General features: G+C 39.5%; 1 protein-coding gene across 1 annotated transcript in view; it reads right to left on the bottom strand.

The window, feature by feature from the left end:
• LOC109141136 (cubilin-like) overlaps positions 1-20,704 on the bottom strand; it is a gene marked incomplete at its 3' end in the record, with an annotated part of 39,312 nt that overhangs the window by 9,310 nt on the left and 9,298 nt on the right. The window contains exons 9-12 of the mRNA XM_027276374.1: positions 16,988-17,144; positions 9,695-9,885; positions 3,125-3,284; positions 1,595-1,776 (exon numbers count right to left, since the gene is read on the bottom strand). Coding sequence (XP_027132175.1) covers positions 1,595-1,776; positions 3,125-3,284; positions 9,695-9,885; positions 16,988-17,144 — 690 coding nt within the window. The remainder of the gene's footprint in view (positions 1-1,594; positions 1,777-3,124; positions 3,285-9,694; positions 9,886-16,987; positions 17,145-20,704) is intronic.

Below are 20,704 nucleotides of genomic sequence, written 5' to 3'. Positions count from 1 at the left end.
GAGAGGAATTCCGCCGTGGAGGGGTCGGAAAAGAATACCTACCAGTCCGGTCTGGTATGAACGGACAAGGCAGAAGCCAGAGCACAACACTAGCGCACAAAACTGCGTCCAGTGACGGAAGCTAGCAAAGATCCGTCTGGTGAACACTTAAGCTAGTGAAAAGCTCTGATGTGAGATAAGTTCTCAGGTGAGAAGAGGTTTTGAATTAGGGGAATGTTATCCGCGCACACTATATATAGTAGATGGGACTACAGGGTGCAGCACTGATGAACACATTCACCGGCCAATCAGAATTGGCGGATTGAGATAAATGCTTCTATCAGGGCTGAAGGAGGCTGCATCCCATAGCGAGACACCTTGCTCATATTAAGAACTGAGGTTATGTTAGATAACCAAACGACTATGCCATCCACTATATCTATTTTTGATGAGCAAACTGCACAAAAACTGCAAAATAATATTTTATTTCCAAGAAATAAAACTATTTATGTATTATTACATTATCGGATAACATTTTTTTTAATGCTATGCCAATAACGTAATAACCAGCCAATACATTATTGGCTAAATGTTATTACGTTATTGGCTCAAAAACTTAATTACATTTTGGCTGGTTATTACGTTATTGGCCATTTAAAATGGCCAAAATGACTACGTTATTGGCAGGTATTACATTACTGTACTTTATTACATTATCGGTTGCTACACACCTGACTTGAACCCCATCAAAAATCTCTGGTGGGGTTTGAAAAAGGCAGTCGCAGCATGCAAACCCAAGAACATTAGTGAACTGGAGGTCATTGCCCATTAGGAATGGGGTAATATTCTCCAGGAATGCTGCCAGAAGCTGGTGTCTGGCTCTGCTTCACATTTACAGCAGGTCATACCAGCAAACAGTGCTCTAATAAGTACTAAAGACGCTTGTTGTAAAGGGGTTGAATCATTTTGAAACTGCAGTAGTCATTCAAAGTAGCATTTTGTGTTGAATTTGGAGAGGCCACCTGAAATATTAGTTTTCTTGAGCTATTTAAATTGTTGTTGTTTGATTTGTTTATTGCAAACAACTGAAAGATAAACTAGCTTATAACAGTTAGCTTATAACAGTGTTACTTCACATAGCCCTGCACACTCCAAATAACCTGATTTTGACCCTTTTTGTATGGGACCTTGTGTTGTTGTTGTCCAGTCTAACTTATTTTTGAGGTGAACACCCAGGTATTTGTATGCTCCAACTATCTCGATATCCAATCCCTGGATGTTCACTGGTGTGGTCTGTGTTGTCTTCCTCCTGAAGTCGATCACTATCCCCTTCATCTTGGTGGCAGTGATGTGGAGGTGGTTGAGATTACACCAGTTGACAAAGTCTGTGATGACCCCCTATACTTATGCAGTTCACTTGGATAGAGTTCTGCTCAAAGAACTCATGAAATGCATGTAAATTTCTGACAAAACATGATGAACTACACAAATCACCCAAAAACTATTAATAAGTACTTGCATCAACACAACAATTTTGAACTATGCACTGTACACTAACAAAAGACATTAAGTGTGTTTAGCCAAAACCAAGAAGATAAATAAGACCATAGCTTACTTCAAGCACATCATAGTTGCAGTCTTGGTGGAACTCCACATCAAACTCAAGGATAGTCAGGGTCATGCTGCTGCCAGCTGATGTGGTGATATACCAGATACACTCCCTGTTTTCTGGATATCTGTTGGGGTAGTCTGGGCTGGTAAAGGAGCCACTGGGACCAGATAACTCCCCACCACAACCTGTAGGGATGCACACCAAGGCAGAGGGGATTTTATTTTCCTGAATCCCTACATTCATCTCTTTGGTGTCTCCTGGTAACTTTCCATGTGTCCCAGTGGGAAGAGAGCCACAGTAATGGCATTGACAAGCACAACCCTGGTTCTGTGATATTTTCTCACTTCAATTGCTAAAGGCACATGATATAAACCTCTGTGAGATCTGGCGGGTAAAACAGTCATTACAGAGAGAGAGAGATAGAGAGACGCACACAAACACACATATATACAGGGCGAGAGAGGAAGAAATGTGACGTTACAACGTTCTAATGTTTTACAGTGTTTAAGTTCAGTATAAACCCCACTAGACCTCCTCTAGTAAAATAAAGGTCTCACACAACTGTTTTAGTAACTTTGAGATAAAAATCTGTAAATATAGAGATGAAAGTCTCTGTGACCCAGTCAATCCTCCATACGGACTCTACAGTTCACTTCCGCCGGGAAAGCAGCCTCCTTCTTGGGCAAGAACTAGCCAAGTAGCTCCCGCTGTTTACCAATGATGATTACGTGATGTGATTTCAATACTTGAACTCAGTGACTTTATAACTTCTCACAGCGGTGCTGTAGGTAGTGTCTTTGGAATTAATTGATGAATTTAAACATGGAAAAGTCACCATTACCTGCCAAGTCCTCCACACCAACACTACAGTATAGAGGACTTTTGAGCTCTAAACGTCTTTATCTTTAAAATCATCTCCAATATTTACTGTGTTTTACCACATGTCTGCTCATGAAGCTTCTTAGGTTGGGCAGAATCTAACATTCACTCTGTTGATTCACTTTATTTGTTTCCATGGCTGTATAACTGGCAACCCGGAGCTTCGGCATGAGCCATGTAGTTATCAGACCAGATCAAAACAGAAAAAAACCCAAACAGATGGCCCAGTCTGTCAAGGACAATTTCAAAATAAGAAATACAAGAAGCTTGTATTTCAATAGATCATGTTGATGACACATCATATTAATTTTATGATTAAACACAGTAAATATCTCACATATTGTACAATTAACAATACAACTGTGTGGTGAAAACCTTATTAATCTATAAAATTGTTGGAAAAAAAAGACATGGAGATTTATGATTAAGATCTGGCTACAAAATTGCTAAAGTCAACGGGTACAAGCCAAACATGCTAGGCATGTATTATCTTTTTTGTGATTTATGCCAAGATCTATTCATAACAATAGAGTACTTAATCTTCAATCAGAAGAATCTCATCAGATTTTGAGAACTGCAGTATCACAAATTTGTTGACAAAGATGAAAGATGAAACAAGTACAAGTCTCTGTTTAGAAGACATTTCTTTCTTACCATTCTGGTACCACATCATCTGGAAGCCTGACATAGACACAGAGGAGTCTGTTCTGAAGACCATGGTGAGGGCTGAGCTTGTAGTGCTGTTGGCTGGCGGAGGGGTGTATCCACAGAATGTACCAATCAGAAGACCTTGCTCGTTAGGCCCATCATAGAGCTAGGACAGTAATATTTGGAGAAAGAAGTATAAGTAAAATGTTTATGTTTATGTGTATAACTATCTGGTATTTGATCAATGCAGCATGCTGATGATTTCTGATGCTGCTGCTTGTGCTAAGGCAGTGTTTCTCAAACTGTTTACATCACGCATGTCCTCAGAAAATATCCTATCCTAGTCATGAGCACACAGTTCAAGCAGGAGGCTTAGGTTAATTCCTTATTTACTGTCAGCTACACTGTAGGGAAGTACAGGGAAGTGTAGGGAAGAGGGAAGCATGCCAAAGAGTCCATAGGAAGGACTGACTAAGTCACAGCTACTTTTCCACTTAGGCTCTAATATTTAATGTAGAAACCTCATTTTAAAAAAGCTGAACAGTATTCTGTAATAACACCGAAAGCAAATAACAATGCAAAAAAAGCTACAGTAGTAGCCTATGGATTTGAAGGATAGCTCCAGGGAAAAGGAGTCCAACACTGCGCAGTAGATAAGGGTTAAAAGGTAATCCAAAAATCCAAAAATCATTCAAACTAAAAGATTAGTAGATAATTAAAAGATTGTCATTGAGCAAGCACAATCTCATTACAATGTTAAGAGTCAATTAATACAGGGTGGCGTTGCTGAGCCTTAATGGAGTAAAACGTGAGTTTGGAGGTTCCTGCCGATTTCAAGTAAAATTGCTATTCTTCTGTGCTTTTTGGTTATTTTTTCCTTCTTATCTTACTCCGTAGTATTTTGTGTTGGAAAGTTTTACTTTGGACTGCGCAAAATATCTCACACGGAAAGACATTCGCTACGGAAAGACATTGCTGATATTTTTAAGAAGGAACTCCAAGACTCCCTCGGCGAGGTTTTGTCTACTATCAAGCTTGACCTGCAAGCAGTGAAAACACAGCTGGCGAATGATAAAACTGCTACTGATGCTACCATGTCTGAGCTAAAAGGTACGGTCAGGGAGATGGAGCACACGATCTCTGAGTGCTCCGATGACATCACCAAGATGAAATCTACTATCAAGTTCACAGCTCACAGCCAGCGTTGCCAAGCTGGAAAATAAATGTGAAGATTTGGAATCCAGGTCACGGTGAAACAACGTCAGGATAGTGGTAGTACCAGAAGGCCCCGACACCTGCACCACTGCTGCTGTGGCCGCCTTACTAAAGGAAGTTTTGAACCTGGTAAAGGAGCCGCTTTTGGACCGGTCCCACCGCACCCTCCAACCCAAGCCCGGTGAGCGCCCATGAGCCATTGTATGCAGACTTCACCATCACACTGACTGTGTTGACATTTTACACCGCGCTAAAGAGCACCGGAAGCCAGCGACTACGTTAAAACCTTGATTTCTGGGGGAGCTCCAATAGCTTTACAGTCCTGTATTGTAAGTTGTAAGTGTATTATTGCTTAAAACATATGGCCTTAATTCTGAACCGATGTGGTTTTCGGGTTTGTTGCACTAACTAACTTAGTGTTACTATTGTTTGGTTATAGCAGGCAATTGTTTCTCTTTTCCTTATAAAATAAGACTATACTACATTTTGTGTTTTTTATTTATTTATTATTTTTATTTATTTTTCAGTACTTTCTCTTTTTTGCTCTACGAGTATTAATTTAGCCTATTTTATTTTTTCTCTATTCAGTGTTACATCATTACTGTACCCATCTGTTCTAGGTGGAAATTTGATTTGTGCCACTAAGGTGAACTGTTATTTTATTCTATTTTATTTTATTTGAATGTTCACCTTTAGATGAAACAAAATTGTATTGTGAGCTGTTTTCTGTTTGTTTGTTCGTTAGTTTTTCCATTACAATTCATGCGCATACTGTTAAACAGAGTTGAGGTCGGCAGGTTTCTTCTCTCTTACTTTTGCCTGTTTTGCTCCAGGTTGTTCGAACTCTACTCTGGACAACTTTTGGTTTTGTGGGATACACTGCTGTCCCCTTCGTTTTGTAGTTTTATGGGGACTTTAGGTGTATCTGTGTATTAGGGTATTTTGGGGCGAGGGTGTCCCACTTTGGCCACAATATGCATTTTTTGGTTGTTGTTTTCTTTATTACTTGAATGGTTAATGGCAATATAGATCCCAGCATTGCTGGGTCAGGTACACCTCTCAGATTTATTAGCTGAAATATCAGAGGTATGGGTAATCCTGTTAAGAGATCAAAGGTTTTGACACACTTGATATAGTTTTTTTACAGGAGACTCATCTTCACATTAAAGATCGAGGTTACATTGCTCCTGGGTAAGTCAAGTCTTTCACTCAAATTTTACCTCAAAAGCTAGAGGGGTGACTATTCTCATAAATAAGAAAGTTAAATTCTCATCCACTGATGTTATTGCTGATAGGAATGGCAGATACCTTATAGTTGCTGATACCCTAATGCAAAAAAAGGTTTTATTAGTAAATGTATATCCCCCAAATTTTGATGATGTTGAATTTACTAACAGTTTCCTGAGTAACATCCCCTTCTTGAATACTCACCTGCTGATCTTTGGAGGGGATCTAAATTGTGTTTTTGACCCATTATTGGATCGGTCTAATCCTCGTAATTTGACTCAATCTGCTATGTCTAAAACATTCTCAGATTTCATGAAACAAAATGGTCTCATTGATCTGTGGAGATCTCGTAACCTTTCTGTTAAAAACATTTCTTTCTTCTCTCAGGTGCACTTTTCATATTCTAGAATTGATTTTTTTTTATTGATAGTACTCTTAACTCATGTGTAAATTCTTCTCACTATTTAGGTATCGTAATATCTGAACATTCACCTTTGGTATTAGATATTCAACTTTCTACTTACAAATGTAGCCCACCATTTTGGAGATTCAATTATCTTCTTTTGGCAGATAAAGAATTTTGCAAATTAATTTCAAATTCTATTGATGAGTTCTTGTCTTTCAATCAAAATGACTCCTCTTCATAGTCATTATTATGGGAGACACTTAAATGTTACCTTCAGGGTCAAATTATTTCTTACTCTGTCCTATCTAATAAGAAGATGAATGCTAGGCTTGTTGAGCTTACATCTGCGATTAGTAACCTTAATCAAAGTTATCTTCTGAACCCTTCTCCTGAACTACTTAAGCAGCATCTTGATTTGCAAGCAGAATTCGACCTCATTTCAACTAAAGAGGCAGAGCACTTGTTACTACGCACCCGTGGCTCATATTACAAATATGGTGACAAGGCAAGTCGTTTACTGGCACATCAGTTACGACGTCAAGCTGCCTCCCGTTTGATACCCAGTATTAAAAACTCTCATGATGCTATTATTACAGATCCCTTGGAAATTAATACTAGAATGAACGAATTTCTGCAGAACCTTTCGAATCCTGTTATTGATACTAATACTTCTAGCCAATTGGACTCTTCACTCTCCCTTGAAGAAGTATCAAATGCTATTAAAGGTATGCAGTCTAACAAAGCTCCAGGCCCGGATGGGTTTCCAAATGAATTTTTCAAAAAAAATATGGGTAAACTGGCGCCACTACTTCTAGCCGTATTCAATGAATTCTTAGAAAGTGGTTCATTACCTCCAACTCTGACACAAGCCACCATAGCACTCCTTCTCAAAAAGGACAAAGATCCAGTGTGTTGGATAGATTGGATGCATGTTATGGAGCCCCAGAAGTGATTGATGATGCACTTTTCCAACAATCAATAGCTTTCCAAAAAATCCAATAGAGAGTATGTAAAACTCCACGAGTTAAGCGATCTCCTCATGGAACTAGAGGCAGCAAAGGCAGATGGAGACCTCCCAGGACTCCATTACTTAGACACAGCATGGGGAATAAATCCTCTGGTCCAAAAGTTGCCCTTTAGCCTACAAAAGAAGTGGCTTTCTCTCGGATCCAGCTACAAACTAAGGCATATTATCTCCTTCCCTCCCTTTGAAGTTTTTGTTGACTTCATTAGAGAACCCGCTACAATAAGAAATGATCCAAGCTTTAGGTTTACCACGCAAGCTGATGCTATTCCTAAAGCAGACAAGACTCCTTGGAGACCAACTAGACAGACGGATGTGCGTCATTAAGCTCCCCTTGCTACAGACAAACATGAGATAAGAACTGACAATTCTGAAAGACTGTGCCCAATCCATAAAAAGCCTCATCTACTCCAGAAGTGCCGGGCTTTCCATGAGAAACCGTTGGAGGAACGTAAAGCATTCCTGAAGGAAAACAGGATTTGCTACAAATGTTGTACTTCTACACAACACATAGCCAAGTACTGTGAGTCACAAACAACATGCCATGAGTGTGGTAGTAAGAATCACATCTCTGCTCTCCACCCTGGACCAGCATCGTGGACCAAAGAGCCATGCCTCTCTGCAGAGCATGGCGGGGAGCAAGACTCTCCCAGCTTCAGAAGTCTGTGGTCAAAGTGACACATCATGCTCTAAGATCTGCCTCGTCACAGTCTATTCTGCTGGCCATCGAGATAAAGCTTTGAAAGTCTACGCAATCGTCGACAAGCACAGCAATAAATCTCTAGCTCGTTCTGAGTTCTTTGAAGCTTTGAATGTTCCAGTGCTGCATTCAATCACCCTCACCTACAATCAGTGGCTCACCATATTCAATCTCAGTTCAGGAACTCTTGCAGGGCAAGAAAACCATCATCCATGCTGTTCAAGAGGAGACATATGCTCAAGAGTACGTCTGTGTAACAAAGGGGGAAAAGCTTCCTAAGGACAGTCCTCTGAAAACATTGGATCCTTTTATCGATATTGATGGTCTTTTGAGAGTTGGAGGTCGCATCAGAGAAGCAGAACTCCAGCCAGGAGAGAAAAACCCTCTCATCATTCCAGGAAAGCATCATATAGCAACACTTTTGGTAAGATATTACCACCACAAAGTGCAACACCAGGGACGATTGCAGGTTTCTGGATAGTCAGCGGGAAAAGGAGAGTGAGCAGCGTTATCGCCTTTCAACTGAACCTCCGTTCACTAATGTCGGCCTTGATGTGTTTGGCCCATGAACAGTGTCTTCACATCGGACTCGAGGTGGCCTTGCTCAGAGTAAACGGTGTGCGGTGTTATTTACTTGTTTGAGCGTACGAGCCATTCACATTAAGGTCATCGAGTCTCTAGATACATTAAGTTTCATTAACACTTTTAGGCGTTTCCTCGCCATTAGGGGTCCAGTGAAACACATCCGTTCTGATCGAGGAACCAAATTTATCAGTGCATGCAAGGAGCTCAGGATTCCTTCCAACATCAACAATAGTTCTGTGGAAAAGTTTCTGTTGGACCAAGGCTGCATATTGATGTTCAATCCTCCCCATGCCTCTCACATGGGTGGTTCATGGGAAAGAATGATTGGTGTAGCAAGAAAGGTCTTGGACGTGGAAGCATTGTGCTTCTCAAGGACGACCAACTAAAGAGGAATGAATGGCCACTGGGACTTATCACTCAAGTCTTCCCTAGCAAAGACAGCAGAGTACGCAAGGTGGAGATCAAAGTCTCCAGGAAAGATGGGATTAAAATGTTATTGCAGCCTATCATCGAGATAGTCCTGCTCTTAGCTCCTGAGATTAAGCCATAGTAAATGCCATGGACAGTAGTGGCGGTCTAATCCCGCCAGGCGGGGAGTGTTCTGGTACTTTAGGTTTGTTCAATAGTTCTAGGAGTAAGTTCATAATACTGCCACTAGTGGGCAGTGGTCTCCCTCTAGAGACTCAGGAGGTAGCTTCAGGAAGCCATGTTTTTAGATCTGCAGGAGGCAACACAGAGAACAGCACTGCATGCTGTCTGTTAACATGAGCAAATAACTGTTTACATCCTATGCTATACGGAGCATCGTCGGTATGTATTATCATTGTATATCCTTATGTTTAATTACAGTTCATTATTTGTCACTACAAAAGGTTGTTCGTGAAGTTTGAGGGAAAATGCTGATTCTCAGTTAATTTCAATGAGGTAAAATGGCTATCAAGGTAGTTGCTACCGATTTCACTTAACATGTGCTATGTGTATAGTCAGTAGTCCATACTATAGTAAAAGATCGATAACATGTTAAAAATAAGAAAGTTATGGTTAATTAGAGTAATAGTTTAAAAATAATAAATACACAATACAGATGTAAACATTAGTGAGTTAAAAAAGTTTAAAAGTGAGTGATTTAATTCATGATAAAATATGTTTACAGCGTATGTACAAGAGGTGTACAGTAGCAATTTGTCTGATTGTCTAATTTATTATCAGCTTTGTGTATATGAGCCACTGTGACAAATTAATTTCCCTGGTGTGGAATCATTAAAGTCTGTCTTATACCATAATGATATCATGGTGCACAGATGAGATGCTGCCTTCTGTCACTGAAGCAAATTCTATCAGTTTATTACTGAAGCTTACTATGCTTACTAACCGTTATGCGTAATGTTCAGGTTTTATTTAATATGAGCATCTCTGTACCTTGATGTAGTCATAGGCACAAACGCTGGAGGTGGCCTCTAGTTGGAAGGCTGTAAAGGTGTAGTTGACAGTGTTTCCATTGCTGGCTTGAATGGTCCAGCTGCACTGGGAGTTTTCTGGGTAGTTGTTGGGAAAATTCAGTGACTCCACCACTCCTTTGTGCTGGCTTGAGATAAGCATATTACGGCATTCTGCAAACAGACACAATCAAACATTATTGTACAATGTAATACAATGCAAAACGACTTTAAATGTTATCATTATTTCTATGTTTTTATGGACTGTCATGGACAGACCATCCATTGTCAGTCCATATGACATGCCTGACATATCCTAAAGGCCTACAACTTATTCTTTGTCCAATTTCATCTCTTTTTTTTTAAGCACTACTTACTACTAAGGTATAATACCATGTTAACAGACACACATCTATTAATATTGTTGTTTTAATAATATTGTTTGACATATAACAGCATCATTTTGATTATGTATTGAAACTTGGCATTAAGAAGTCAATGAATTCCTTGTTCCATACTAAATGGATCACATTCATCTGCAGAGATGAATAGTCTCAAGTTACAGATCTTAAATATTGTGGACATTTTGTTGCATTAAAACTACAATTCACAAATTTGCTTACTATTAAAGTGTTTTCAGATAATCTATATTTTTATTTCTTTACATTCTTGTACACTTATCACACCACTTTGATGTATTATTTCTATTTATACTGTAAACATTATCTGCCATCATATAAATATCCAAGTGAACATGAATAACATGGTCACAGGTGGTCTTTCTTAGAAATTACCATACGTACGTGTATATTTAATGGAAAATAGCCATGATGAATGTGAAATAAAGAATGTGAAAGAAAGAAGAAACAGGATTGCTTTGTTTAACTGAAAAGTATGTTTAGTACTTTGCGTTGGTTGTAATGACTGAAAGTTGTATATATGTATGACAGAATTTAAGATATATTGCATTTCAAACTTGTATTTGTATTAATTGCATTTGCTGTCTTTGTGTCTGTCTACCTGCCCAGGGACTGCAGACAGAAATGAGTTATTAAATCCAGTACAAGAGATTAGTTCCATTCATTTGTCATATACCATGTACAAAAAACTCTAAACTACTGACGCAGATCCTGATCCTGACTACCTTAACTTCTACTTAAGTGCATGGTATTTTCAGTAAAAAGTAGTTAAAGTCTGAGTAAAGTCAAAATAAATGTGTTTTGAGTTTGTCAGACTAAAGAAGAAAGTGTGGGGTGGCTAGTGGGTTGTGCAGGCACCCCGTGTGTAGAGGCTACAGTCCTCGCAGCCGTCAGCCCCGGTTCGAATCCCGCATCGGATGGCCCTTTACTACGTGTCATTCCCCCTCTCTCTGCCTTCTGTCTCTTTTCAGCTGTATTATGCATAAAAGGCCCAAAAATATACTTCAAAAATAAAAAATGAAGAAGAAAGTGTTATTAACCACCCAGACAAATTTGAATGACTAAAAATAACGCCAATTTTATGAAATTAGGTGTCAAAATCAGGTAAAAAGCTCCAGAACTGTGGGGGCGTGTCCGCTGAACCACTCTGGGCGAGTTGAATGAATCTCTGTCTCTTTCTGTCTTTCTCTCTCTGTCCAAATGTACATAAGTCATGTATCTTAGTGAAATGCTGCACGGCATGTGGTCACTCCTATGCAGGTGTCTCTTGTCCGTGTGCGACGTTACAGACACAGGTAAACTCGGATCTGACTACATATATTCCTTTTCATAGCCACAAGCTGCTGTTGCATATAAGAGATGTCCCGTGTTCCATTACCGGTGTATTCTCCTCTGGACTCCACTCAGGAAACGACAGCAGTCTAACGTTACATGCACTGACATTAGTTAACACAAAATGAGAAACCCTAACATGATTATGCACAATGTAAAATCACGTTTCTGTGCACCACATCACCTAATGTTACTGTAATTACTGTATTATTTTCATGTCTGCATTAATATGGCCCTTCACAATCCACTTCTTCATCACTTAATTTTTTGGAAATGAAAATAAAGTAATGGAACTTCAGAAAGAAACATGGAATTGCCTTTCATGGACGAGTTTTGGGCTCCTCTACCAACCTCAGGCTGCAGAAAGAGCTAACGACTGGGCCTGAAACTGATAGTGGGTGACGGAGCTGTGGGTGAGATAAATCGCTTTTGCAGCAAGAAAAACACTAAAGTACTCTGCTTTACCAAAGATATGGTGTCTGGTATCTCAAACAAGATCCTGAAGATTGCTCCTGAGCATCCAACAGTTAAATCTCTCATCATACACACAGGAGCCCTTGATGTTGTGAAGCAACAATTGGAGGTATTAAAACGGGACTTTGTTGAGCTGATGAAGAGAGTCCAATGTCTAAATACTGAGGTGTTTTTCAGTGGACCTCTACCAACAGTTCGGCGAGGAGATGAGCGATTCAGCAGGCTGATAATGGTAAACAGATGGCTCAAAGATACATGTGCTACTCAATCGATAAACAAGTCAGGAGTACAGCTGCTAAGCTCCAACATTTTTTAGCTTTTGCGTCAGACACCAGTAGCCACTGCCAAGGACCAAAGGCAAGACAATCCAAAACAACAGATTAGGACTTAACATAACTGTACTGACCTTCCAACATTCAAATCTCTGACAAAAACACACCTTTTTAAAATTGCTTTTAATGTTTAATGTCTAATGTGTTTTTAGTGTACTATCTTATATTGTTTTGATGATTTGTACTTCTTTGTAAAATGTCTTTGAGTACCCTGAAAAGCGCTTTTAAATAAAATGTATTGTTATTATTATTTAACATGGAGGACAGCAGACCCAGAAAGAACCGGCAACATCATTATTCTCACCCCAACAAGTGGAGTCTCCCCCAGCCCCAACAGGGGACACCCAACCTCCACCCCCCCAGACTCCACCCAGCCCCCAACTCTCTCCATTCAGTCTGGACGACTCCCCACTTCTGGATTTCACCGACAGGATGAAGAGTCTTGTCAATATGGGAATCCAACTAACACCATGCCAAAATCCCCTATTTTCTCCCCGTAAGCTACCACATCGTCCAGCCCCGCCTGTTCCACCTCGGAAACAACCCTCGACTAAAAGTCACTGAGCCCCCCCCCCCACCTCCTTTGAATCATCATATCTATGAGTCTGACTGATACAGTGCTGCTCATAAGTTTACTTACCCCGATACAATGGTTTGTTTCTTGGCCATTTCTCAGAGAAAATGAATGATAACACAAAATGTTTTCTTTCACTCTCGGATAGTGGTTGGCCAAAGCCATGTATTGTGAAATATCTGTGTTTACTCTTTTTAAAGCACAATGACTATCCAAACTATCCAAATCACCCTGATCAAAAGTTTACATACCATTGTAATTTGGCCTGATAACCTGCACCTAACTTGAAACAACTGGGATTGAATGGCTATTAAAGGTAACTATCTTCACCTGTGATCTGTTTGCTTGTAATTAGTGGGTGTGTATAAAAGTCAGTGAGTTGCTGGACTCCTGAGAAACCCTTGTATCCCTCATGTGGTGCTGTTCTGATGTCTTGGATGCAGAATCATGGGAAAAGCAAAGCAAGTACAACTTTACAAATCAGGAAAGGGATATAAGAAAATTGCCAAACAGTTGATAATGCCTGTCAGCGCTGTCCAAACACTAATTAAGAAATGGAAAGTAAGAGGAACTGTAGACATCAAACCACGGTCTGGTAGACCAAGCTAAATTTCGCCCACAACTGCAAGGAAAATTGTGTGGATTCCTGATGGTGGATCCAGTGGTGGATCCCTGGTGTTTTGGGGATGTGTGAGCTACAATGATGTTAAAGGGGGAAATACACCATATTAGGAACTGGGGTATGTAAACTTTTGATCAGTGTAAATTTGGTCATTTCTGTTGTTATTTCGGTTTAAATTGAGTTCTCACATTTGTTTTACAATAACTGTCCACTAACCACACGTGTGTCATTATTTATTTTCTCTTACAAATGGGCAAGAAACCATGAATTCTGTAAGAGTATGTAAACTTATGAGCAGCACTGTATGTGCCAGGTCCAGGCTGCAATACTGATATAAATCTTCACCAGGAAAAGTCAGGGCCCAATGGAGTTCAGATACCCTTCTCAATCCCTGTGATGACAGGTAACAGAAAAGTGGTTAAACTGATGAGAAATAAAAAGGGTTCATTTAAATCTGCCAATCTATTGAGTATAGCATGTCAGCCACGAAACTTAACAGTGTCTCCTATTATCTCCACAAGGATAGCCCTACTCAATATCAGATCACTAGCCAACAAACCACTGGTAGTAAATGACATGATTATGACCTATAATCTAGACTTTTTACTTCTTAGTGAAACATGGCTGACTGAATGTAGTTGTGTTACCATTCTTAATGAGGCAGCACCAACAAATTAGTTTTATGAGTAAGAGTCGAAGTGGCAAGAAGGGCGGGGGTGTTGCTGCCATTTTTAAATCAGTATTTCAGTGCAAGGACATTACATTTGGTGATTTTAGTTCTTTTGAATATCTTTGTTTTTTAATGAAGGGTAATCCAAAAGTCCTTTTTCTAATCATTTATAGACCACCAAGGTACTCAGGAAAATTCATCGATGAGTTTGCTGATCTGATGTCAGTTATCTGCACTGACTACAACTTTTTTATCGTAACTGGGGATTTTAACATTCACATAGACAATAACATGGATACTAATGCCAAAGACTTCTGTTCTCTACTTGACACCTTTGGCCTTGTCCAACACATGAAAGGGTCCACACACTCAGGGACACACTCTAGATCTGGTTATCTCTAAAGGTGTTGACATTTCTTCTGTTGTTGTTAAGGACTTGGCTCCTTCTGATCATTTCTGTGTGTTCTTTGGCTTACAGATAATTCCAAACATTCAGATAACCTCTGTGTCTGTTAGGAAAAGGTACATAAATGAGAATACTCGTGCACCTATTAAAACTAAGATGACCTTGACTAGACAGAGATCACCATGGAGGAACACTATGACGGTAAAGGCATTGAAAACAGAATGCAGGAAAGCAGAACGTAAATGGAGAAAAACTAAACTCCAAATTCACCACGACCTCTACAAACAAAGTCTCTGTAATTTCAACCATGAGTTAATCAAGGCTAGACAGCAACACTTCTCTAAAATTATTAATAAGAACATCAACATCACTCGCACTCTGTTTGCTATAGTTGATAAGCTTACAAACCCACCAAAAAAGAAGAACTCTCTTCAAAAGAAAAATGCAATGAATTTGCTTGCTTTTTCAATGAAAAAATCAAATCTATAAGGTTAAATAACACAAATCTACAAAATGATAAAATGACACAATCCTAAAACCGCCTAGGAATGAATCAACTGTGATGTCAGAATTTAATACATTTGATCAAAAAAACGTAGAATAAACAGTTAAGCATCTTAAACCATCGACATGCTGTCTTGATGCTGACATGCTGATGCCATCTGACTTTTTTTTAAGCTATTGTGAAATCTGTCCAAACAGAACTGCAGCAAACAATAAATTGCTCACTTCAATCAGGCACGTTTCCTAAACCCCTAAAAGTAGCTGCCATCAAGCCACTCTTAAAAAAGCGAACGCTGGATACTTCCAAGTTAACCAACTACAGACCTGTCTCAAATCTTCCTTTTATAGAAAGTGGGTTTTAATCAACTCAGTAATTTCTTGAACTCCAGGGGACTTTTTGACAAATTTCAATCAGGTTTTCGAGCTCACCACAGTACAGAAACAGTTCTTATTAGAGTGTTAAATGACATAAGGTTGAACACTGACTCAGGCAATGTATCAGTTCTGGTCCTGCTGGATCTCAGTGCTGTGTTTGACACTGTGGATCACAGCACACTGCTGAACAGGTTGGAAACATGGGCAGGACTCCGTGGAACAGTCCTAGAATGGTTCATGTCATTGGAAGTAATTAATCGGATCGAGTGGCTATGACATGTGGGGTTCCTCAGGGGTCAGCTCTTGGACCCCCTTTGTTCAGCCTATATAATGGTGCCTTTGGGTCAAATTCTGCAGAATTCTAATGTCAACTATCATAGTTATGCAGATGACACACAGATATATCTTGCGCTGTCCCCAGATGACTGCAGTCCTATAGAGTCATTGTGTAGCTGTCTAGAGCAAGTCAAAAATTGGATGAACCAAAATTTTCAATCTTCAATTAAATCAAGAAAAAACTGAGGTCATTGTTTTTGGCAATAAAGAGAAGAGGGTTGCTGTCAGTAAACACCTTGAGTTACTGTCTCTAGAAACTAAAGACCAAGTCCAAAACCTTGGTGGGTTGATAGACTCAGATCTGACCTTCAACAGTCACATAAAATCAGTCACCTTCAGCCTTCTACCAACTCAAGAACATATCCAGAGTTAAGGGCTTTATGTCCCAAACAGATCAGGAGAAGCTGATCCATGCTTTCATCTCCAGTAGATTTCACTACTGTAATGGTCTTTTGACTGGACTCCCCCAAAAAAGTATCAAACAGCTGCAGATCATTCAGAACGCAGCAGCTCGAGTTTTGACCAGAACAAGAGATCAGAGCACATCACCCCAGTTCTTAAGTCTTTACACTGGCTCCCAGTTAGCCACAGAATAGATTTTAAAGTTCTGCTACTAGTTTACAAATCACTGAATGGTTTAGGTCCACAATACATAAATGACATGTTAGTAGAATATAGACCCAGTAGGGCTCTGAGATCTACTGACTCAGGTCAGATAGTGGAGCACAGATTTCAAACCAGACACGGTAAAGCAGCATTTAGCAGTTATGCTGCTCACAACTGGAACAAACTACCCACAGGACTGAAATCAGCCCCAACTCTTAGCACTTTTAAATCCAGGTATAAAACTTTTCTCTTTTCACGTGCTTATGGCTGAGCTCTTTTAAAAAATTTGTAATCATAATCCTGTGATTCGTTTAATGTTTTAATTTTTTTTTAAATAGCTGTTTTAATGATTTTAAATGACATTCTGATGTTTTTATTTAAATTTTCTTCTCTTTTTTTATTTTTTACATTTATTTATTCATTTTTTTGCTTGTCTTAATGTCCAATGTTTTTCTTTGCCTCTGTAAAGCACTATGAATTGCCTTGTGTACGAATTGTGCTATACAAATAAACTTGCCTTGCCTCTGTGAAGATTAGACAGACCAAAACATCGCTTAACAAATAACCTCAGTAACAAACAATATGCAAATATGCAAGCATTTTCATATTGTATCCTGTTTTCGTACTGGAGGTGTATGATGCAAGGAAGCCTCCTGTGCTGATGCTGCTGTCAGTGCGCAATTTGATGTAAAGCTGATTGCTGGAAGAGTTGATGGTGCTCGGCAGCTGACTGCCACACAACTTGGCCAGGATGGGAGCACTGCTGCTGTTACCATCATGCACCTAAACACATAAACATAAATACACACACACACACACACACACACACACACATTAGATGGTAAAATAAGGGAAACAAGATTAATTAAATAACACTGATTAGCATCGGTTAAAATATCATTTATATAAATGTATTAGTGATATCCTTTATGACTATGTGTTTGATGGTAAGAATGTTCATTTAGCAAAATGTACATCTTCTTTTGTTGTAGCCAGAGATAAAAATAGTCAATACTGATATGTCTATATTTGCTAAAATTCTAATATTTCTGTGGCTCCTTTTTAGTGCAGCTACAGGAGCCTAGAATATAAAGCAGTTATTTATTGTTGCTATGTCCAATCTTATCACTTTTTCAAGTCATCATGAATGAACAACCCTAACCCTAACCCATGGTGCCCACAGACTTAAAGGATATCAAAAAAGAAAAAAAAAGCTATGTTGTTGCAAATGATTCGAGATACCGTTACAGACAAGGGCTACTACCCTCTCTAAGTCGAGCAAATATCTGTGTTATGTTTAAAAAAAGACACAGTAGTTGGTAAAAAAAAATTTTTAAGTGTGCCTGACTATGGCCCCGTCGTGCCCATACATTATTATTGACACTGCAGCACTGGGATGGGAATCGAGAACGCCACGTAACTTACACAAGTTTCGCACGTGCAGCGCAATCAGTAGTAAACAATGGCACCCACTCGGTTCAAAGGCTCCAAAGTTTGGCTGCATTTTACCAAAAAAGATGGCAACAGGGCGACTTACAATCATTGAAAAGTGGAGACACGACGGACATGCAGAAACATTTGCGCACACAACATGCAATATTTTTTTAATTAAATGTTGTGTTTTTGACACCCTCAGGACTGGAGATGAATCTTAACCTAGCAGCAGCGGCAGCAGCCAGGCTATGACCACCTCTGCGGTTACTACGGAAGGTAACTCTGGTAAGTAACACACTGCCTACCATGTTTCTTTGTAAAGCACGCGTTAACATTAAACAAATGCCTTCTGCATTACATTTAGAAGATGACCCTGACGAGAGAGAGTCTGGCTGGCTTAGAGGCTGGCAGCTGTACTAGTACTCGCTCCAGTTTACTACCTCCTCTAGCTTCTCCTTTCGTCGGTTTTGTAAGGTCGTGATACTTCTAACTAAACAAAGTTGATGCTGATCAAACTGTTTGTTCTCCTTTTTTTCCCAAATGAGAATCGATAAAAGAATCGATAAAGAATCGAATCGTTAGGCATAATCGATAATGGAATCGGAATCGTAAAAATCTTATCAATTCCCATCCCTACTGCAGTAACACAGAGACTTAAATAAAGTTAGTCAAAGGCAGGCTTGAGGTTGCCAAACAACCAGGGTCAGCTGTAGGTCAGAGCAATTAGGCGCAGCTGCGTGCGAAAGCGAGATCTCTCTCATTTTCCTCCCTCTGAACCCTGAGAGAGACAGAACATCTCTAAATGAACCCCCTTGAACTGGTGGCCACAAATGCCAAATGGTGTGGCGTATCCAAAAGCCGAAATGACTGTGAGCATCCTTATCTTGTCGACCATTTGTGTGCTGAGTTTCAGACATAAATGTTAAAAACTGTGACCTCAGGAATTGACCTTTCGCCAAGCCCCGCCCCAAAACGGCCATTGTCCAATCACACATCTTTACTATGTAAGCAAGGTCCGTCAAGCTTCAGACTCCTAGCAAGATGGTGAAGCACTGTGCCTATGGTGTATGTAAATCAGATAGTAGATACCCCAAGAGCTTGACCAGAGGAGTTATGTTCTTTCCATTCCTAAAGCCAAAAACAACTGGAGCGGTGCATACAATGGATTAAACAGTGTGGACGGCCCCACTCCCAGCTAAATGTGTCGAAGATAACGAAGCATAACTGGTCCACAAGGCTGTACTGGTTGCATGTGAGGTAGAGGTCATGGGTTTCTCTGATTTCGCTTGAGACTGGTAAGCATTAGCCTCGATAGTGGTTATGCCGCCTTTGTTGCGTATTTTAATGTTTTGAGATATTGCTCCAAAAACTGTCACTGACCCACACCGGTATACCTCTTCCCGTCATGGCACTCTGTCGTGCTTGACGGACCTAGCAACAGTAACTAAGGGGGCGGGGCTCTGCGAAAGGTCAATTTGAGAAAGAACAGGTGCTCCCTGCTTCTTTTGGAAATTTTTCCTCTCCAATTTACATGGGGGTACAGTTTACAAATTTATTTTTCAACAAATGTTTCTCTCCCTCTTCACTCTAGTGATGATGTCATCCACTCTAGCCTCTCCTAAGGTAACATTGTGGGAAATTTTTGGTGTGTTTTTGCTGAAAAATTAGAGTAGCATGCCAAAAAAACTATTTATACTGTTTATATCTTTTAGATTTGCCACATTCTTTTCTTAGATATCTTTTAACTTGTATGTATGTATGTGGTATATCATAATATATGAGTAGGTAGAAATTGTGACTAAGGGAATTATATTATTATATATATTAAAATATATAATTTAGTGCGTCAAAATAACGCGTTAATTTTGTCGATAATTTTAAAGAATAACGCGTTAAAAAAATTAACGCAAAAACGCGATTTGTTTATTTCCGGTGGCGGCCGCCATTTTGGATGTGGCAAAGTGTAGCTTTGTTTCCCAGATATATTAGTGTGTGTGTGAATGGTGTATAAGAGGCATTAACTTAAAGCCCTCACGGAGACTGCGCCCTGGGCGGTCGCCCACATTGCCCACAGCTAAAACCGGCCCTGCTTGTATTAGTTTACGGGCAGATCTGCCACATCCAATATGGCGGACGCGTTAACGTATTGCAGCAACGGACCAACCTGCTCAACGAGGCGTCTCTGTGTCTATGATCTATCCTAACTAAAGGAGAGTCTATGTATATATGTCTATGATCTATCCTAACTAAAGGAGAGTCTATGTATTATGTCATGATCTATCCTAACTAAAGGAGAGTCTATGTATATGTCTATGATCTATCCTAACTAAAGGAGAGTCTAGTATATATGTTCTATGATCTATCCTAACTAAAGGAGAGTCTATGTATATGTCTATGGATCATCCTAACTAAAGGAGAGTCTATGTATATGTCTATGATCTATCCTAACTAAAGGAGAGTCTATGTATATGTCTATGATCTATCCTAACAAAGGAGAGTCTATGTATATAGTCTATGATCTATCCTAACAAGGAATCTATGTAATATGTCATACTATCCTATAAAGCAGAGTCTATGTATATGTCTATAACTATCCTAACTAAAGGAGAGTCTAGTATAATCTATGATCTACCTAACTAAAGGAGAGTCGTGCATATATGTCTATGATCTATCCTAACTAAAGGAGAGTCTGTGCATAATGTCTATGATCTATCCTAAAAAGGAGATCTAGGCAGAAAGATGGATAAGACAGACTTTAGGGGGAACATTCATTTTAAAAGTTGCCCGACGGTCGTTGGACAAAAACAAGGCAATTTGCACAGTTTGCAAAGCCGAATTTAAATTCCACAGAAGTAACACGACTTTAACATATCACCTCAAAGCAAAAACACCCAGTCTACACTACAGGA

This window comes from Larimichthys crocea, unplaced genomic scaffold (genome assembly GCF_000972845.2).
Source record: "Larimichthys crocea isolate SSNF unplaced genomic scaffold, L_crocea_2.0 scaffold361, whole genome shotgun sequence".
Taxonomy (NCBI): domain Eukaryota; kingdom Metazoa; phylum Chordata; class Actinopteri; family Sciaenidae; genus Larimichthys; species Larimichthys crocea.
This window is presented reverse-complemented; position numbering and strand designations above follow the sequence as displayed.